The 17,087-nt window shown below is 36.8% G+C and overlaps 1 protein-coding gene and 1 long non-coding RNA gene across 3 annotated transcripts in view; one reads left to right on the top strand and one right to left on the bottom strand.

Moving 5' to 3' along the window:
• LOC145252573 (uncharacterized) overlaps positions 1-17,087 on the bottom strand; it is a 60,864-nt gene that overhangs the window by 15,107 nt on the left and 28,670 nt on the right. The window lies entirely within an intron of this gene.
• LOC145252572 (IQ motif and SEC7 domain-containing protein 1-like) overlaps positions 13,333-17,087 on the top strand; it is a 737,205-nt gene continuing 733,450 nt past the window's right edge. For both annotated transcript variants that reach the window (XM_080112202.1, XM_080112199.1), the window contains exon 1: positions 13,333-13,622. In XM_080112202.1, coding sequence (XP_079968328.1) covers positions 13,471-13,622 — 152 coding nt within the window. In that variant the 5' untranslated portion in view covers positions 13,333-13,470. The remainder of the gene's footprint in view (positions 13,623-17,087) is intronic.

The raw sequence follows: 17,087 nt of genomic DNA, 5'->3' as shown, positions 1-17,087 counted from the left end.
TATCTTGTCAAACTCAAAATCTTTCTGTTAGACACAGGAATCTTTCGGTCAAATGAGACAATCTGCACCAGATTTTGAACGGGACCCTTTATTTAATGCAGGGAGATAGTATGCTCTTATTCCATCAACCATGACTGGTTAGAAGTCCTAAGTAATTTGCAATTGTATTTTGATTGTCCCCTGCATTTATGATTGAGCCTTCAACCTCCAGAAGAGTGTAACTTTACCAAGTACTTTATCCACCAAGCTATGCGTCCTTTCATTATATTCTTGTTTTTTTTTCTTTCCTTCAAGAGTAGGGATTGGTTTATTGCTGAGGCACCCTTACCAGAGAATACTGACGGGTTTGGTCTCGGTTATTTTTTAAAATTCTACCATCTTTTATCAAGTCCAAAAATCACTTGAGGACAAGGATTAATAAGATGGAAATGCTTATCAGGTGAATATTGAGGAACTTTCTGAGAACAGTGAGCGTGATTAGTTTAATAAACTAAGTTTGGTTAATTGTGCAGACTTTTTAAGATAGGAATCTGTTAAAATAGGATTTGAAGACGACCATGTTGTCACCTTCAAGGAAGGAATCCAAACAAGCAGCTGTTTTTTTTTTTTTTTTTTTTTTACACTTGCCTTCTCACGCGGGCAGAGTTAGACACAAGGTCAGTTTTTAATGTGGCGGGAAACCAGCTCCCCAAAATAGGGTACTCACATTAGTAAAAAAAAAAGTGAAAAAAAATGTATCAGTCATGGAGGATCTCTCCTCCATTAACCGAGATTAAAAAAGTGTGCAGCATCAGAACAGGTACTACACTTTGAGATATTAAATCCTTTATTCAGGCTAAAAATGAACATGAACAAAAAAAACAAAAAACTTAGGCACAAGGCCAACTCAAAAAGGGGTGAAAATGTGGGTCGTTGGTCATCCTTGTCACTCCAGAATTAAACAAACAATTTTTTCTATTTCAAGCGGCTGTTATATGGTTCATGGTTAGTTGTTTTACAGCATATCAGCCCTTTTCAGGTTATTTAATGCCGAATCCAAAGATTTTGAAGAAAAATTTTTTAATAAAATATATTTGTTGTTTTCAAGTCGGTTTCTATTTAACCCATAGTTGGAACCCTAACAGGTACTACCACTCTGGGTCAGAGTGGACCTGGGAGCAATGGTAATTAAAGGGTGGTTCCACACTCCCTAAAGCCCACAAGCTGGGGCCTCACCACTAGATATAGTTTAAGGTCATATCCAGGACCCCCATTGAGGGACTTTTACCCTCTGCAGGGGGGCAATCGGCGTATTCTAATGCCCCACCGACAGGGCCCGGCTGTTATAAAAACGTAAAAATACAAACATAAAATATACATTCAATTTCTGAATTTTTGAGTTAAAGATTAATAAATCGTATTATTTTTATCATTCGTACTATTTGTATTATGGGGATTACTGCTCTCATCTTGGGCGTTATTTTCACAATGTTTCAATCGATGTAACCTCTGACCTTCTTTAGGCGTTTCTTGTTGAACACGGGAATGAAATTCTGAACAGTACCCTTTATCTAATCCACAGTGGCACAATGCTCTAGTTTAGTCCGCCATGCCTAAGTAAAAGTCCTAAATAATTTGCAAGTGCATTTTTTTAGTATCGCCCGCGGTGAGAATTGAACCTTCAACCTCCAGAAGAGTGTAACTTTACAACTGAGTTTACCAAATACTTTATGAGTTACGCCATCGGTTTTTTCAGTGAGTTTGACTGAAAGATTCTCGGGTTCAATAAGGTACACCTGAAGGGGGTTGGTGGTTGCATTGGTCGAAACGTTATGAAAAATAACGCTGAAGATGAGAACAGTAGTCCGAATAATCCAAATAATACGAATAAAATAAAAATTTTTAGACGCTATCAATAATTTTTCAACTTTCTAACACCCGAGACATTTTTCTTCCATAATAGTCACGCATATCATGCCTTCAGTGACTTTTTGTTCTTTTATACGATTTTGCTGGATCATTCATAGTGCGTGACAAGATCAGTAACACAGACACCATTTTCATGCTTATCAGCGTATCACAAACAATACGAAGACAGACGAACAATATTCGCACTAAGCAAACCCGTATTTTAATAATGTATTCTTAGACATTTTTTTTTCATACTAAGAAGTAGGACTATGACAAGAGAATATTCTTTTCATACTCTCGAGTATATATCAGTTAATATCCTATAGGTTTTTATACAGAGTAATGTGGTTCTCGGTTGATTGGCTGTGTCTAACTGTGTCGGATATATACTCGAGAGTCAAAACAATAAGAAAAATCTCTTGTTATAGCCCTACTAATAAGTCACGACTTACTAAGGCCAAAAATCACTCGAGGGTAACAGTTAATGAGATTGTCGGTTGAATTGATGAACAAAACTATCACAGGATTTTATTTTCTTTCTTTTTTTTTTAATGGAAATTGCTCCAGACTAGGCATGAAGCCACTTGGTGTAAAGGGGTAAAAAAATAACTACCCCAAGATAAAAAAAAAAAACTGGCCAATAACAAGTACATACCACTTATATTTACAACCTAGATTCCAGTAAAAATCAGTTCCTCTAGTATTCTTTTTAATTCACAATTAACATCAGCCCCGGTCGCTTGTATCCGATTTTTATTTGTTTAAAGCATAATCTTGTAATGATCAGGTGGATAGATCCCAACTCAGAAAACATCAATTCTTTCCTCCTTACGTTTCTGAACTTTTGAGATGAGGACTAGTTATACGTATTATTTGGATTTTTCGAATTAGTGTTATGTTGAGTCCCATTTTCACAACAACCGAAATCAATTAATATGCGTGTCACGTTGGTACAGTGGTAACGTCACCAGCTTTGAATGCTTTCGGTTTCGATTCTAGCTGATGGCACAAAAATACTGTCTTTTTTTTTTTACTTTTAAAATCACGACTCTATAATAATATATACAAAATCTGAACTAATTAAAATATCATATTTAAGCGTATTCTACAACCGGGCAAAGCCGCCCCCCCCTCCTGCTAGTTAAAAATAAACTAAGATGAATGTACAAAATGTACTACGATTTTTTCAATTTTTACCCCTTAAAAACTATTTTAACTGGCTAAAGACCCATAAAAGAACCGTCCATAAAAAATGTAATCATTTGAGGTCCCTAGCGCCGCTCTGCGACTTTTAGTTTCGGAGAAGATAGAGTTTGAAAATATTGAGACAGACAGACAGACATATATCCTTTTATATATTAGATTTACATCATCAAAATATGATATATTTGAAGTCTTAAAGAGGAGAGGACACTTAGACATTCGGAACCACTTTCATTAGAGATTCTGTTTCCTATCTCCCTTGGGTAGTGATTCGAAACTCCTTTCATTGTCATTTTAATTTTTTTTATTAATGGTCACCACTTATCAAGGCCTAAAGACCACTCAAGGATGAAGATTAATGAGTGTTAGATGATTGGTGAGACAACAATGTGATGATTTGTAATGATTGTGAAAGTTTGGCAGAATCTGCTTATTTGGGATGGTTTAACAGAAATTTGTTCACATTGGACTTGAAAACGATAATGTTGCAGCCAGTTGGGAAGCAGTTACGAGGTATTTTGTTCCACAGACAGTTAGTTCTAGGGAAGAAATTTTGCTCATGAAAATTTCGTTTCTTTCAGGTATAGAAAGAGAGAAAAGAAAATTATTGGCAGTTGTTGCAGTTAGACGAGTTCTCAGAGGAGAGGCATAGATTAAAGTTCAGTTGAACACCTGCAATGAAAATAACGGTAGAGTAGAAAAAGACTAGCAGCATCTGTGAAAAATAGGTATTATGGAGGAAAAGAGGACATCACCCACTAGATTACAAAACCGGTTCTGCATCCTACCAAGGCAGGACAGTGTGCTCTGTGCAACAACTCTTCGGATATGGCAACAGTACTCCAGCTCAAGCCTAATGCAGAAACAAAGGGAAGAGATTGCTAGGTTGTGGAATAAGAAAACTTCGATTGCGCTTATCATCATAGATGTGCTTGGCTCAATTCCATATGATATTCAGAAACAGTTGAATATCTTGGAAATCAAGCACAGAATTACCATACTCTAGAAATCAGTTCTGCTCGCAACAGCAAACATCCTACGCCTATATGCAGGTAGAAGGTAGTGATAAAATAATTTTGATACAATGGGGTTAAGGTTACAGAAAGTTGGAAGGTTCTACTCATAGACACTGGCGAAAGATGAAATCATCACCCATATCAACCTGGCTAGAGCAGCCTTCGTACGTCTTCAAAAACGACTGTGGTCTCACCAAGAGATAAGATCTACCATGAAGCTCCGGATTTACGAGGCCATGGTCAGAATAATTCTTCTCTATGGATGTGAAACCTGGCCACTGCACAGAGAGGATCTTCATAATCACTACTGCCTCCGCCGTATCCTGTGCATTCGCCTCTTCGACCGGATCCCTAACTTGACTATATGCACTAGATGTAACATTCTTGACCTGAAAAGAGACTCCGGTGGTTTGGTCATGTGCTGTGCTGGCTGGGGGATGAGTTCATCCATGAATTGGTGGTGCTCATTGCACCCACTGAGTATGGCACAATCACGTTGACACACCGGTTCTCGCCAGATCACCAAAATTAAGCAACGTTGAGCCTGGCCCTACCAGATGAGTGACCATTTGGGAAAGCTAGACGCTGTATGTACCTTCTGGGAAGGTTGGGCGTGGGGGACAGAACCCTCACCCTATAAAAATAAAAAACTCAGTCGCTACAAAAGCATCTGCAAAGTTGTAGATGGCCTATGTCCCTTGGGGGCTCAAGGCTATGGATTGTACCTACTGGTTGGAAGACACGCCAAAGTGGCCAACTTAAGACTTGGCTTGTGACTGTGTTTTTAGTGTCCCTCACTGGAACCGTGACTGGTTGGATCATGCTGTCAACTCTGCAGCTGACCAACAGGGGTGGATGGCTTTGATGTGAGATGTGGTTAACACCATTGTTAACACCATTATCTCATCCCGGGTAAATGTCAGTTGGAAGGTTCTACTTATAAACACTGGCGATAGGAACTGACCAATCAAATGAAGCAATGTTCTGCTAAGAACCAATCAGAAACCAGAATTGCTGCATAAAAATATAGAACCTTTTAGCATTCGTGCACATAATATTTTTGTGTCCAACACGAGAAGGAATTTGCTTTCCATCTGTAGACTTTTACAGTCCAACACTTGTACAGATCGACTACCCAATAGAAAACCTATTCTTCATCTTTGTCTTGTCTTTTACGATTGGAAGCTTTTGATTAACAAATGACATTTTGTTTAGAACAATATTTTTTTTTTCTGAAACCAAAAATAGCTTTCAATTCAAAAGATTGTGTCAAGAGTAAAATACCTTCTGGAGTGGTAGAATGATCTAACCAATTCTCTTGGTCTTCCCCAGAAAGTTTTACACATCAATATACTTTTAATTTTTATGTAGATTATCTAACATTTTGGGAGCAGTAACTTGTGAAGGATTTAAAGCCAGTCTGTAATTGTGCAAGTGAAACATTGTATAACAACAAACGAAGCGAAAGAAATAAATTAAGAAAAGCCCAAATCTGTCTGCGGTTCCGGGCAAATGGAACTTGGTATTTCTTGAGCGTCAGAGAGAATCAACATCTGTTTATATCGTAATGTACTTTCTAATGTGACACAAGGTCAGTCATGATAGTCAGCCTCCCCCGAATGCACTACGCCTTAAAAACCATGCCTGACCCCAAGGTTATCATCTGCTTTGTTGAATTTATCAGTCTGTGTATGTGTGTGCGTGTGTATGTGAGTGTACTTATATATAAGTACACATACACACACTGATAAATCAACAATGCTTACGCACACACGCACGCACACACACACACACACACACACACACTCACACACATAGATGTTATTTGTTTTTGTTTTTACGATACGTTTTGAATGAATGAATTCAATTATTTATGAAAGTGTATTTTTACCTAAATGCGAGTTGGGAATAATTTTCCCTTTAACCAATTTGGTACCCCCACATGGGAAGCGGCACATATATCGTTTTTTTTTTAAATATAATTATCCACTGATACATGTTTCGTCGTCTACGACTCATCTCTCTAGATTCAGCCACTCTGATGAGTCGTAGACAACAAAACATGTGTCAGTGGATAATTATATTTTCAAAACAATATATATATATATATATATATATATATATATATATATATATATATATATATATATATATATATATATATATATATACTAGCTGTATCTAGCCACGCATTGCTGTGGCTCAATTTTTTAAAATAGAAAACAAACAAAACACAAAAAACAAAAAAATGTCTGTTTCTTACGTTTATGTTCTCAATACTTGTGGATAAACAATATTTCGAGGTGTTCTTTTTTGTACAGATGTAGAGATTGTCTGATTTGTCGACTCTAGAACACACAACATATACTTGTCCATGTGAGAAGCAATCAGGGTGTCGATGTAAGTCACACGAACGTACAATTTGTCCCTGAGCCTTATGAATGGTTATTGCAAACGCCAAGTAAATTATGAAGTGCAATATCTTAAATTAAAATGGTATATCTGTTGAAATCATTCAATGCACGTTCTTGCGGTTAACAGAGGGGAAAACATGAGGGTTTAATTTTACGATGGACATAACTCTCACCATTGGACCGATTATGACCAAACCTGGCATAATGATGGTCTTTGGCTAAGTGATGTTGCACACCATTTTAAAGGTGAAGGTCAAAGGTTAATGTCACATTTGGTGCAGCTCTTACGACATCCATTTAATTTGTGGGCAACCAAGTGTACAGAAAAGTCCCGCGGAAGCACAGGTATCTTTGCTAGTTTATATATAAGTAAAGATTATACACCTGTTGAGAACGCAAGTTCTGGATCATTTGCTGTTAATGTTGATTTATAAAATGGTTCATTAAACAGTGGAAGATCGTAGGACAGTGTCCAAATGAAGAAAGGAAATTTCTTTAGCTTGTTAGGGGTCAGTCAGCAGTTATCTTCAGGTGAAGATAATGTTTGAACATCCAGTGGATAGGGAAAGGAGAGAGAGAGAGAGAGAGAGAGAGAGAGAGAGAGAGAGAGAGAGAGAGAGAGAGAGCTGTCTTTCCTCGTTGTTTTCAAGGTTCTCTCTGCTGACCGAGCTAGATTCCCAAAAGGACTGAAGAAATCCTTTATGGATCAAATGGAATCAATACGCTCTGCAAGCTGATTGGTCAGTGTGTGGCCAAATCACTTAGCAGGGACATTGATTCGTGAGAGAAAATAATTTTTTATTTGATTTATGACTCTTATACTGTACGCATCTTTTCTGCTTTAAATGTCGCCAAAAAAAAAAAAAACGGGTACTTCTACAGAATTTGAACCAAACTATTTTCTTTTCTTTTTTTTTTCTTTTTTAACTCTAACCCCAACCTTAACCTTCCGAAACTAAGTTTTAGGTTTACTTAAGCAAAATTTAGTTTTCTTCGTTTCAAATTCTGTAGAAACATATATAAAAAAAGAAATTAAAAAAAAGAAAAAAACAGAAAAATCTCTATCCGGAAGTCACATGGTTTCATCAACTTCTGTTCTGAGGTCACCTCTGACCTCTTAAACTTTTTTTTATTCAAACAACGGTTTTCTTTATGCATCATGTAACATTAAGACGGTTGTACTTATTTTAAATTTCATACTTTTATTAGTTTCCGAATAGGTATGTCACGCCCTTTTTAGAACTCGGCGTTCTTTGTCATAAAACAGTAAGTTAACTCTTCGGCAACTTCATTGAATGTGACAGAAATAGAAACAATTTTGTGCCCCTTTACGCACCTGCCTTTCCGTCAACCAATCAGGTGCCATCAAGATTTACTATCAGGTCGATGCAAAAGTTTCGCCAGTTTATAGACGCGACATTTTAAAACATTGTAATTTATTTCCTACATATCGTTATTACTATGACAACAGCATATTCTTTTCCTTGTTTTGATTCCCAGGTATATAACCACTAATATCTTACATGCTTTTATGCAGAGTGATGTGTGGTTCTAGGTTGATTGTGTCCAACTGTGTCGGATATATACTCGAGAGTCAAAACAATGAAAAGAATATGCTGTTGTCCTAGCCCTAGTTATTACTTTAAAAATATCACCATGATTTAATTTATAACTTTTTATTTCAGATTATTGAAGCATCATTCATATTTTTATGCAATATTTTCACTCGTGTTGACTCCAAAACGACCTTGTTTAGTCAACAGAAAGGGGGTCATCTTCCACCATGATAATGCTCGTTCTTGATATTGAACATAAAAAACCTACATAATTTTACAAGGCGTTTATAAACTCGTTGACAGACGGAATCAAGTTATAGAAAGCAACGGTCGTTATTGTTATGAATAAAGATTTTCAAAAAGACATTTTTTTTTCACAGGATGAAATTTAAAATCAGCAAAACTTTTGCATCAACTGGATATCAACAGCAAAAAAAAAAAAAAAAGAAAAAAAAAAAAAAGGGGCACGTGGCTTTAAGGTAACACCAACAAGTTCTTTGTAGTCACATTTCATCACTTTCATTTTGTTTTGTTTTTTAATTTTTACTTGGGTGCGGGGGTCATGCTACACTAGTCAACTGTGCTTCGTCTATTTCAGTCGTGTCACGACTCCGCTACAAGTATTTGTGTGCTGATAATATTTGTTGCTAAAAATTAATTCGCATTACCGAAAGAGGTGTGAAAATACTGAAAAGTTAGATAACGCTGATCGTCGCTGATCTCCATCTCCGATTACTTCAACACTTTTGAGTAGCACCATGTTTGCTAAAAGTAAACACTGATTTAACCCCCCCCCTCCCTCCCTCTCTCTCTCTCTCTCTCTCTCTCTTCCCCCTCTCTCTCTTTCTAACCCCCTCTCTCTCTCTCTCTCTCTCTCTTTCTCTCGGATACGAGTGTACTTGTCAGTTTCATACAAGGAGCAGCAGGGACACAAAGCGTTAACCTAGGTGATATGTCCCGCAAAAAAAAAAAAAAAAAAGTTATATTCGTTTGAATTAACTGAGTGGTCTTGGCTATTTTATTCGAGTAATAATCTCGTAAGTCGCCTTACTGAACAAGTGGTCATCGTCAGAGGAGGTAATATCCTTATAGGTAAGGGTTTCAGTTTGTCTACCAGACGGTATTTATGGCTTTACCAACCAATCATATTACTGTGAGGAGGAACCCGGATGTACTCATTCATTACATCAAATATGAATACATTCGAGTTGGTTAGTATAAGCCATAAATATGGATGGGAATAGCAGCCTGAGGGAGATGGCAAAAGATACGCCGAAAGATTAAAACTTAAGCGTATTACCGGCTACGACTACAAAAAAATTGTTTGTTAAGGAGACTTACGAGATTGTATTACTCGATTATTGTAGCCAAAACCACTCAGCTATTTCAAACAAACATATCTCTCTCCGGGATATATCAACAACCTTCATGAGAGTACGTGATTCTCGAAAGAATTGAGGAAGCTAATGTCAATATATAATCGAGCTGATCAAAATGTGTATTGTGCAACAACTCTTCATTAAGGAGACATACTAGATCTCTATGGTCCTGGATATGACCTTAAACTATATCTGATGGTGAGGCCGCAGCTTGCGGGCTTTTGGGCGTGTGGAGCCACCCTTTAATTGCCATTGCTCCCAGGTCCACTCTGACCCGGATTGGTAGTACCTGTTAGGGTCCCAACTATGGGTTAAATAGAAACCGACTTGAAGAAAAGAAATATATTTTATTAAAAAATGTTTCTTCAGAATCACTGGATTCGGCATTAAATAACCCGAAAAGGGTTGATATGCCGTAAAGCAATAAACCAACCAACCAACCTGGGCACCTCTGAAGCGTCACTAGATCTATACATGTCACTATTTGCTATAAATTACCGTTTTTAATCGATTTTTTTTTAAACTAAAATATCATTTTAATCAGATGATCAGATTCGCATGAGCTTTAGACAAATCTTGCAACACAGAGCGAGTTACTTATATTTCCTCTGCCGTTCTCATTCAACCCAAGACTGTACCCTGCTTGACTGAATTTCTCACGGCGTAGATGATATGTAATTTATCCCGGGTTACACCGGCATGTTGAAGATTTTGATTTTGCTGTGCAGGTCGGTTAGTGCAAGAAGCCTTCAAGGGTTAAGTTGCTTACGCATGTCAAACTTTGTAGCACCAATATCCGTACCAAATCGTTACGGCGTTGTCTCACCTGAAAGTCGTTTAACCCTTATCCTCGAGTGGCTTTTTGGCCTTAATAAGTGGTGACACCTTAGTAAAAATAGATGAACTACGCGGATATCAATCGCACAGCTATGACGCGCGCGTGCGGGTATCGGTATATAATGCTTGTGATTATTTACAGTTTATTGTTAATGTTGAACAGAGAGAAGGCCGGCATGTCAGCCCAGGGTTGCCAGACTATTATAAATGTTTGAAGCCAAATTTTGCAGGAAAAAAGGCCAAATTTAAAAGCCCTAAAAATGCCAACCTGGCAACCCTGTGTCAGTCATATTTACTTACGTAGCACGGGCACGCTTATTCCACCCAAGAAATAAGACGCCGAGAAAAAAGAAAACTTCAACGAAAGAAAGAAAAGGTTTTGTATTTAAGGAGTGTGTGCCGACACAATCTACGCTCACACACGCGAGTCACAAGTCAGATTATTTAAAACTAGCATGAGTGTCCGGCGTTGCCCGGGTATTTGGAGATGTATGTTGAGCAAAAAAAAAAAAAAAAAAAGGGATCAATTGTTTTTTAACTTTGACCCCTACTATGACCCCTTAAAATTTATTGTTTGGGCTCAAATTAAGTTATTAAGTTAGATCCATGTTCAATGAACCTATATCTAAAATTTCAAGTGTTTAGACCGAAAATTGTCGGAGGAGTTTGGTAGAGTTCTCAAAGATCAAACCGTTGAACTTTGACGCCTTAATCGCCAAATTTCTCGTCGAAAACCGATCACATCGATTTTCCCAAATCTCAGTACCCTGTATATCAAATTTCGAGTCTGTAGACTAAAAATTGACAGAGTTATTGCGTAGGGAAATGTACACACACAGATACACACACAAAAATATACTGCGATTACACGATTACTGTAACGACCTGGTCCCTGTTGGTTGCGGTGTAAAGCTGGTTCTAGGGTGTCCACCCTCCCAGGCTTTGCCTTCTCTCTTTGAAATCAGGGTAAGTTTTTGTGATAATCACTTAATGCGTCCTTACAGGGGAATACCGACGGGGCTGCCCAAGCACGTTTTGCAGGTCAGAGTGCCGCTCCTCGGGGTGAGGGTGGGCTGACTTTTCAATCCCCTTTTCCGACTCTTGTGTCACAGTTCTTGCAATAGGAGATAACTAACTACCCCCTATAAGGGCCCCTGCATAGAAATTTTATAGTTAAGCAAGGGTTGCGTAGTTTTCACCGCTTCTCTATTGTAGCAACAAGAATTCGCCGGAATTATTTATTATTTAACGATCTCTTAAAATTTAATGGTTACGATCAACCTATAGTTAATGTTCTTGATCAAACTTTAGTATGAAAAAAAAAATGTTCGCACTTCTGCGACCGTGCTATATTTTATTTTATTTCGGGCCTGAACGAGCTTTCCCCCTGCTGTAAAATTAATTTCTTTTCACATATTATTTAATTTTTTTTTTTTTCTGCCAATTATCGTCAATAATAGACTTAACTTTCATATTAGCAGGAAATTTTTTTAAAGTTTATTTTATGACTTTTAACGTCGGGGATCATTTTTACATTATGATGTTCTATTAAATTGATACCCCACTTTTCGATCATCAGCAACTCCTTATTAAACTATTTTTGTGGTGTAAAAGAAAAATTGAATAGAACGTTATAATTTAAAAGTGATCTTCCACGTTAAAAGTCATTAAATAAACTTTTTAAAAAAAAATTTAATAAAATGAAAGTTAAGTCTGTTCTCGATGAAAATAATTTTCCGGCGGGGCGGGAAGCTCGTTCAGGTCTGCCTATTTTTTTTTTTTTTTTTTTTTTTTTTCTTTTATAGGATTTTCAAGTTATATTTTACAGTAGCTTTTATTTATTAATTTGTTAGGTGAAAGTACAGAAAAGACCCCCTTTTCTCATGCTTCTTAATAATAACATTATTTCCGCACAACCGTAAACTGAATAAATACTGAAAAAAAAAAAAAAAAAGTACTCGCCCTTCCCTTCATCCGACAACTGACGATAAGTCTGGGTGGCAATAAGCAAGATAAATAAATAAATAAAATAATAAATTGGTCAATTTTTATAACCTGCCCCCAGCGTATTATAAACACCCCAACCTACCCATGTTAAGAACGGCTTTCGGAATAAACACCCACCCACCTCGAAAGCCATTCTTAACATGGCGAGGTTGGTGGTGTTTATTCCGAACGCCGTTCTTAACATGGGACAGGTCGTAAAAAATACCAAATAAATTAAAGAGAAAGAGAGAAGGGGGTATGCGCACAAGAACAACATGACATAAATTCTATTTATAGATTACGGGGAAGTCTTTGGCGAGTGCCGTGGAAACAATTCCAGGGTCCGAAGAGCAATAATAGTTGCACAATCAAGGCTTGTGAGTCTAGTCTGACCTGCTATGTAATCTATTTAGAGGGTGGATATACGGATTCGTCCCTTTAGTTGATGTAGATGAAACTCGAACCCGGTGCGGCGGTGCCGGTGCGGTGCGGTGCGCACAGACAGCCCGTGTCTGTAACCATTGCACTACGCCACTTCCATAGATACGTCCTTTTTCACCCATACGCGCGCACGCGCGACTCTCTTTCTTTCTTCTTGCCTGGGTGTGTATGCTTGTTTCGTTTCTTTATTTACTTACCGTGACCCCCACCAGGCTGTTAAAAAAAAACAAAAAAAAAAAAAACTTGGAACTTGATTTATAAAGAAAGGAAGGGAAAAAGAAAAGAAAAGATAATTATAACTTATTTAGATAGATCACTATCGTTCATTTCGAATACGGCGCTCAGAAATAGAATTCAAGTTTATTTAAACTATTTTTCAGCGTTTTTATTCGAAAACCTACAACAATGAATGGATTTTAAACATGGTTACAAGTTGGTGTATGTATTTAGTTTGGTTATTCAGACTACTGTTCTAATTTTGGTCGTTATGTTCACAACGTTTCGGCCGATGTAACACCCGTCCTTCTTCCGTGGTAGTCTGAAATAACCCCAATAATACGAATCCCTATCTAAAAAGAAGAAATAAATCGGAAACATAGTAAAGGTTTTGTTTTTTGTTTTTTTTTAATTTCATCGAATAATCACTCAAAGGAACATTTTAGAAAACTAAAAAAAAAAAAAAAAATAGTAAGATTTTTTTTTTTCTTCCTCTGAAAGCCACTTTGGCGGGAGTCTTTAACTTGTTCGGATGGATACGAGCTCTGCACAGGGAATCTGGTATTCTTTGTCGCGCATCTGCTGTCAAAAACGTGCCACCCAACAAAACTCAGTTGTTAGTACGCCACCCGGAGATAATACTATTGACCACTGTACCAATGAAACTTCTAAAAAAATTATCTGGTAAGTAATGTATTTAGTATTTGTTTTCCTCCCTTTTTTTTTTTTTTTTTTTTTCCCTGGTTAAAAATCGTTTTTCAGCTCATATTTATCAATCCCCTCTCCCCATGAGGGCAAAATAAGATACAAAGTAAGATCTGTTTTTTACTCGGAAACTACGGGCCAGAAACAGAATTAAAAGTTGCCCCAGTCAAAGAAAGATCTCTCTTCCCCCGACCGAGGACAGACTAAACATTAGTTTTCAACCATACAAAACAAATGACAAATGTTTTTTTTGTTGTTGTTTTTGTTTTTTTTTTTGTTTTTTTTTGCTTGTTTTTGTATTTACCCCGCAAAAACAGTTCCTTGTCCTTTTAAATTAAAAAAAATATATAAACGTAAGTTATTGGATTTGTTTATAAAGATGGCGACAATTTTTTTTTTTTTTTTTCGTCGAATTTTCATTTCGGCATTTCACGTGTGCGATAAAATATGCGCGCGTTGCCGTTGCGCGTACAACAATGACCACCACTTTTAACATAAGGAATTACATTGCTTAATATCCGGAAAAGTACTTATTTGCGGAAATTTTAAATGCAATATTCGTTTTCAGCATACCCGAAAATTTGTAAGGTTATCATTTTAAAGGAAAATGTTAAGGTGGAAACCAAGTAAAAATTTACCTTTTTTATAAGCAAAAAAAAAAAAAGTTATAAAGGAGAAATTACGAAATAATTGACATGATTGAAATAAGAATTAATAGTGTGCAAAAAGTGTAGTATCTGTGATAGTTAAGATTGGCTGCTCCCTTGGGCTTCCGGTTTCAGCTCAGCAAACGGGGCACGGCAATAAGCAAGATATGGTTCTTTTTGACTAATGATTATTTTCCTCTCGAATAACATAAAAGCTTCCTCTTTTCCCCTATATAAAGAATGGCTTTCTTGTCGGCTTGGCTCTGTCTAATTATCCAGCCAAATGGATAACAGAAACTGGAAGTCAAAAAGAGCGGTCAATCTTGACTACAACCGTGATTGCTCACTAACGATAACAAGGAGTGTTCCTCTGGAGACTGGGCGACAAGTCTCCTAAGATTTCCTGCCCTCTCCGCCTTTTTCGATAACTTTTGCATTATTCTAACAGCCACCATTGATTTCATTCTAGCAACGACTGATGGTCTTCTCTGGAATAAGGCCGATCAAAGTTCCAGTACTCTCGCAACCTTCAAGTGAAAGGCTGGTGCCTTCTCTCATTGGTTTTATTTCCTTGGCCCTCACGGCCATTTTGTGTATATATATCATGAGTTGTTTGGTCGACTACTGCTATTCAACAAAACACGTGTAAGACGTACTTCATAAACTATGAATAAAATATCATGACTGAATTATATACACCTTGTTTTGGAATGTTAACGAACAATATATACATAAACAGTAATGTGTCGCTACACCTTCATGAGCATGTTTCGGTCAGCTAGTTACAACTGGAGAGCTTCAGGCGATATTGCTTATACAAAAGTTTATAGTCCGTAAACTTTTGTATTAGCAATATCGCCTAAAGAGGTCTCTAGTTACTTGTAACTGGCTGACCGAAACATGCTCATGAATGTGTAACGACATATTGATGCTTATGTAAAACAAATAAAGAATCGTGTGTGTATATATATGAGATTAATTTTGATAGGGAAGCATAATAAAGAAGTACTTGGTTATTGCTTTGATTTGAAATAACTTCCTTACTTCTATTTGTTTGCCATGGTTGCAAAGTTAGACACAAGGTCGGATTTTAATGTGGGAAAAATCCAACTCCATAAAAAAAGGCCACTCTGGATTGAAATAAAAAGAAATGCGTCAGTCTAGGAGGATTTCTCCTTGCTGTAACTGGTAAACAAAACCAACCCTTTTTAAAATGTTTTCATTTGATATTTGTTTGCTCAAGTTCAATGACGTTTATAGCGACTCTGTAACAAAAGAAAATTCCCCTTTTTTGACTTGTGGGCACATTTTGAACAGTACCTCCTCCCCACGAGTGCAAAGTTAGACACAGGGTCGTTTTTTAATGCGCGAAACATTCATACGCAAAAAGGATTCTCTGAATTGAGACAAAAATAGATTAATAATAATAATAATAATAATAATAATAATAATAATAATAAACTAGTTTTTAATTATCTCATTATTATGCGGTTAGGATTGCGCAACCGTCGCTCGCTTTGCTATACACATCCCATACAACCATTCTTTCAGGAGATATCCATTGTCTCTCAAGATAGACCGAGGCTGTAGTATCTCTACTATTATATAAAAGGAACTTTGTCTGTGTGAGAGAGAGAGAGACTCGAAAACGGCTGCGCCAATTTTCATGAAATTTCACACGGGAGTACTTTGTGCCTGGCAGTGTTCTTAGATAGGTTTTGTATCGGAATGGCTTCGATAAGTATCGATAATCGAAACAGCCAATGAAAGACGGAACAGACGATTTTGACCAAAGTTAACACCTACAGTCTACTATCACAGATGAATTTGAGAAAGACTCGACGTATAAAATCAACAGTGGGTTCTTTGATATGACAGGGGCGAGTTCGAAATAGATGTTTCTGTTTAGAGCACAAGCACAACTGAAGCAAGATACTGACTTGACTTATGTATTTAAAACTTTAATTCAAGCAATCACAAAAAATAATAAGTAATAATAATAATAATAATAATAATAATAATAATAATTAATAATAAAATCTACAGTAGGTTCTCAAGAGTGCAATGTAAACTACAATGTATTGCGCATTGCGGACTAAGTCATTGTGAGGAAGCATGTGAAGCAGCTTCCTGCCGGTACACTACGATGGGTCCCTAACTAGAGCAGACAATCGATTTGATTGAAAAATGGTCGATTTCACCGATTTCGATGACAATAAATTTATCGGTGTGTGAAACATTCATTGATCATTATTCAATCCCGGGCAACGTCAGGTTTGCCTTCTAGTGTGTGTGTGTATATATATATATATATATATATATATATAAGTGTGAATATGGTGTATGAGGACACTTTCCCTCCTATATACTCAGCGAATATTTGATCTACAGATTTGAAAGTTTATATTTAGAGTATTCAGACATGTGGAAAACATTTTAATCTGTTTTCATCCGAAAAAGGGGCTGCTAAGGGGTAAATTTTTTTTTAAAAAAGTGATACTTGGGGAGGTCATCGGATTTTTATCTTTTTGTCAACTGTTTAATGAGGTTTGAAAATACTTTTTAAAGATCCTGGTAAGCTGGTCTAATGGTTATCGTGCTGGATTCACTGTCTCTAGGTTTTGGTTTCGATCTCAGCTAGAGTGTTTTTTTTTTTTTTTGTTTTTTTTTACTTACCAGAAGTAACCTTTTTAGAAAAAAAAAATGCTCGCATGCATATATCTGTTTTTTTTTTTTGTTTTTTTTTTTGGGGTTAATACCGGGCAACACCGGGTACATCTTCTATTTGTTTATATAA

The sequence above is a fragment of the Euprymna scolopes genome, chromosome 29 (genome assembly GCF_053919585.1).
Source record: "Euprymna scolopes isolate OS-2025 chromosome 29, ASM5391958v1, whole genome shotgun sequence".
NCBI classification, from domain to species: Eukaryota; Metazoa; Mollusca; class Cephalopoda; order Sepiida; family Sepiolidae; genus Euprymna; species Euprymna scolopes.
This window is presented reverse-complemented; position numbering and strand designations above follow the sequence as displayed.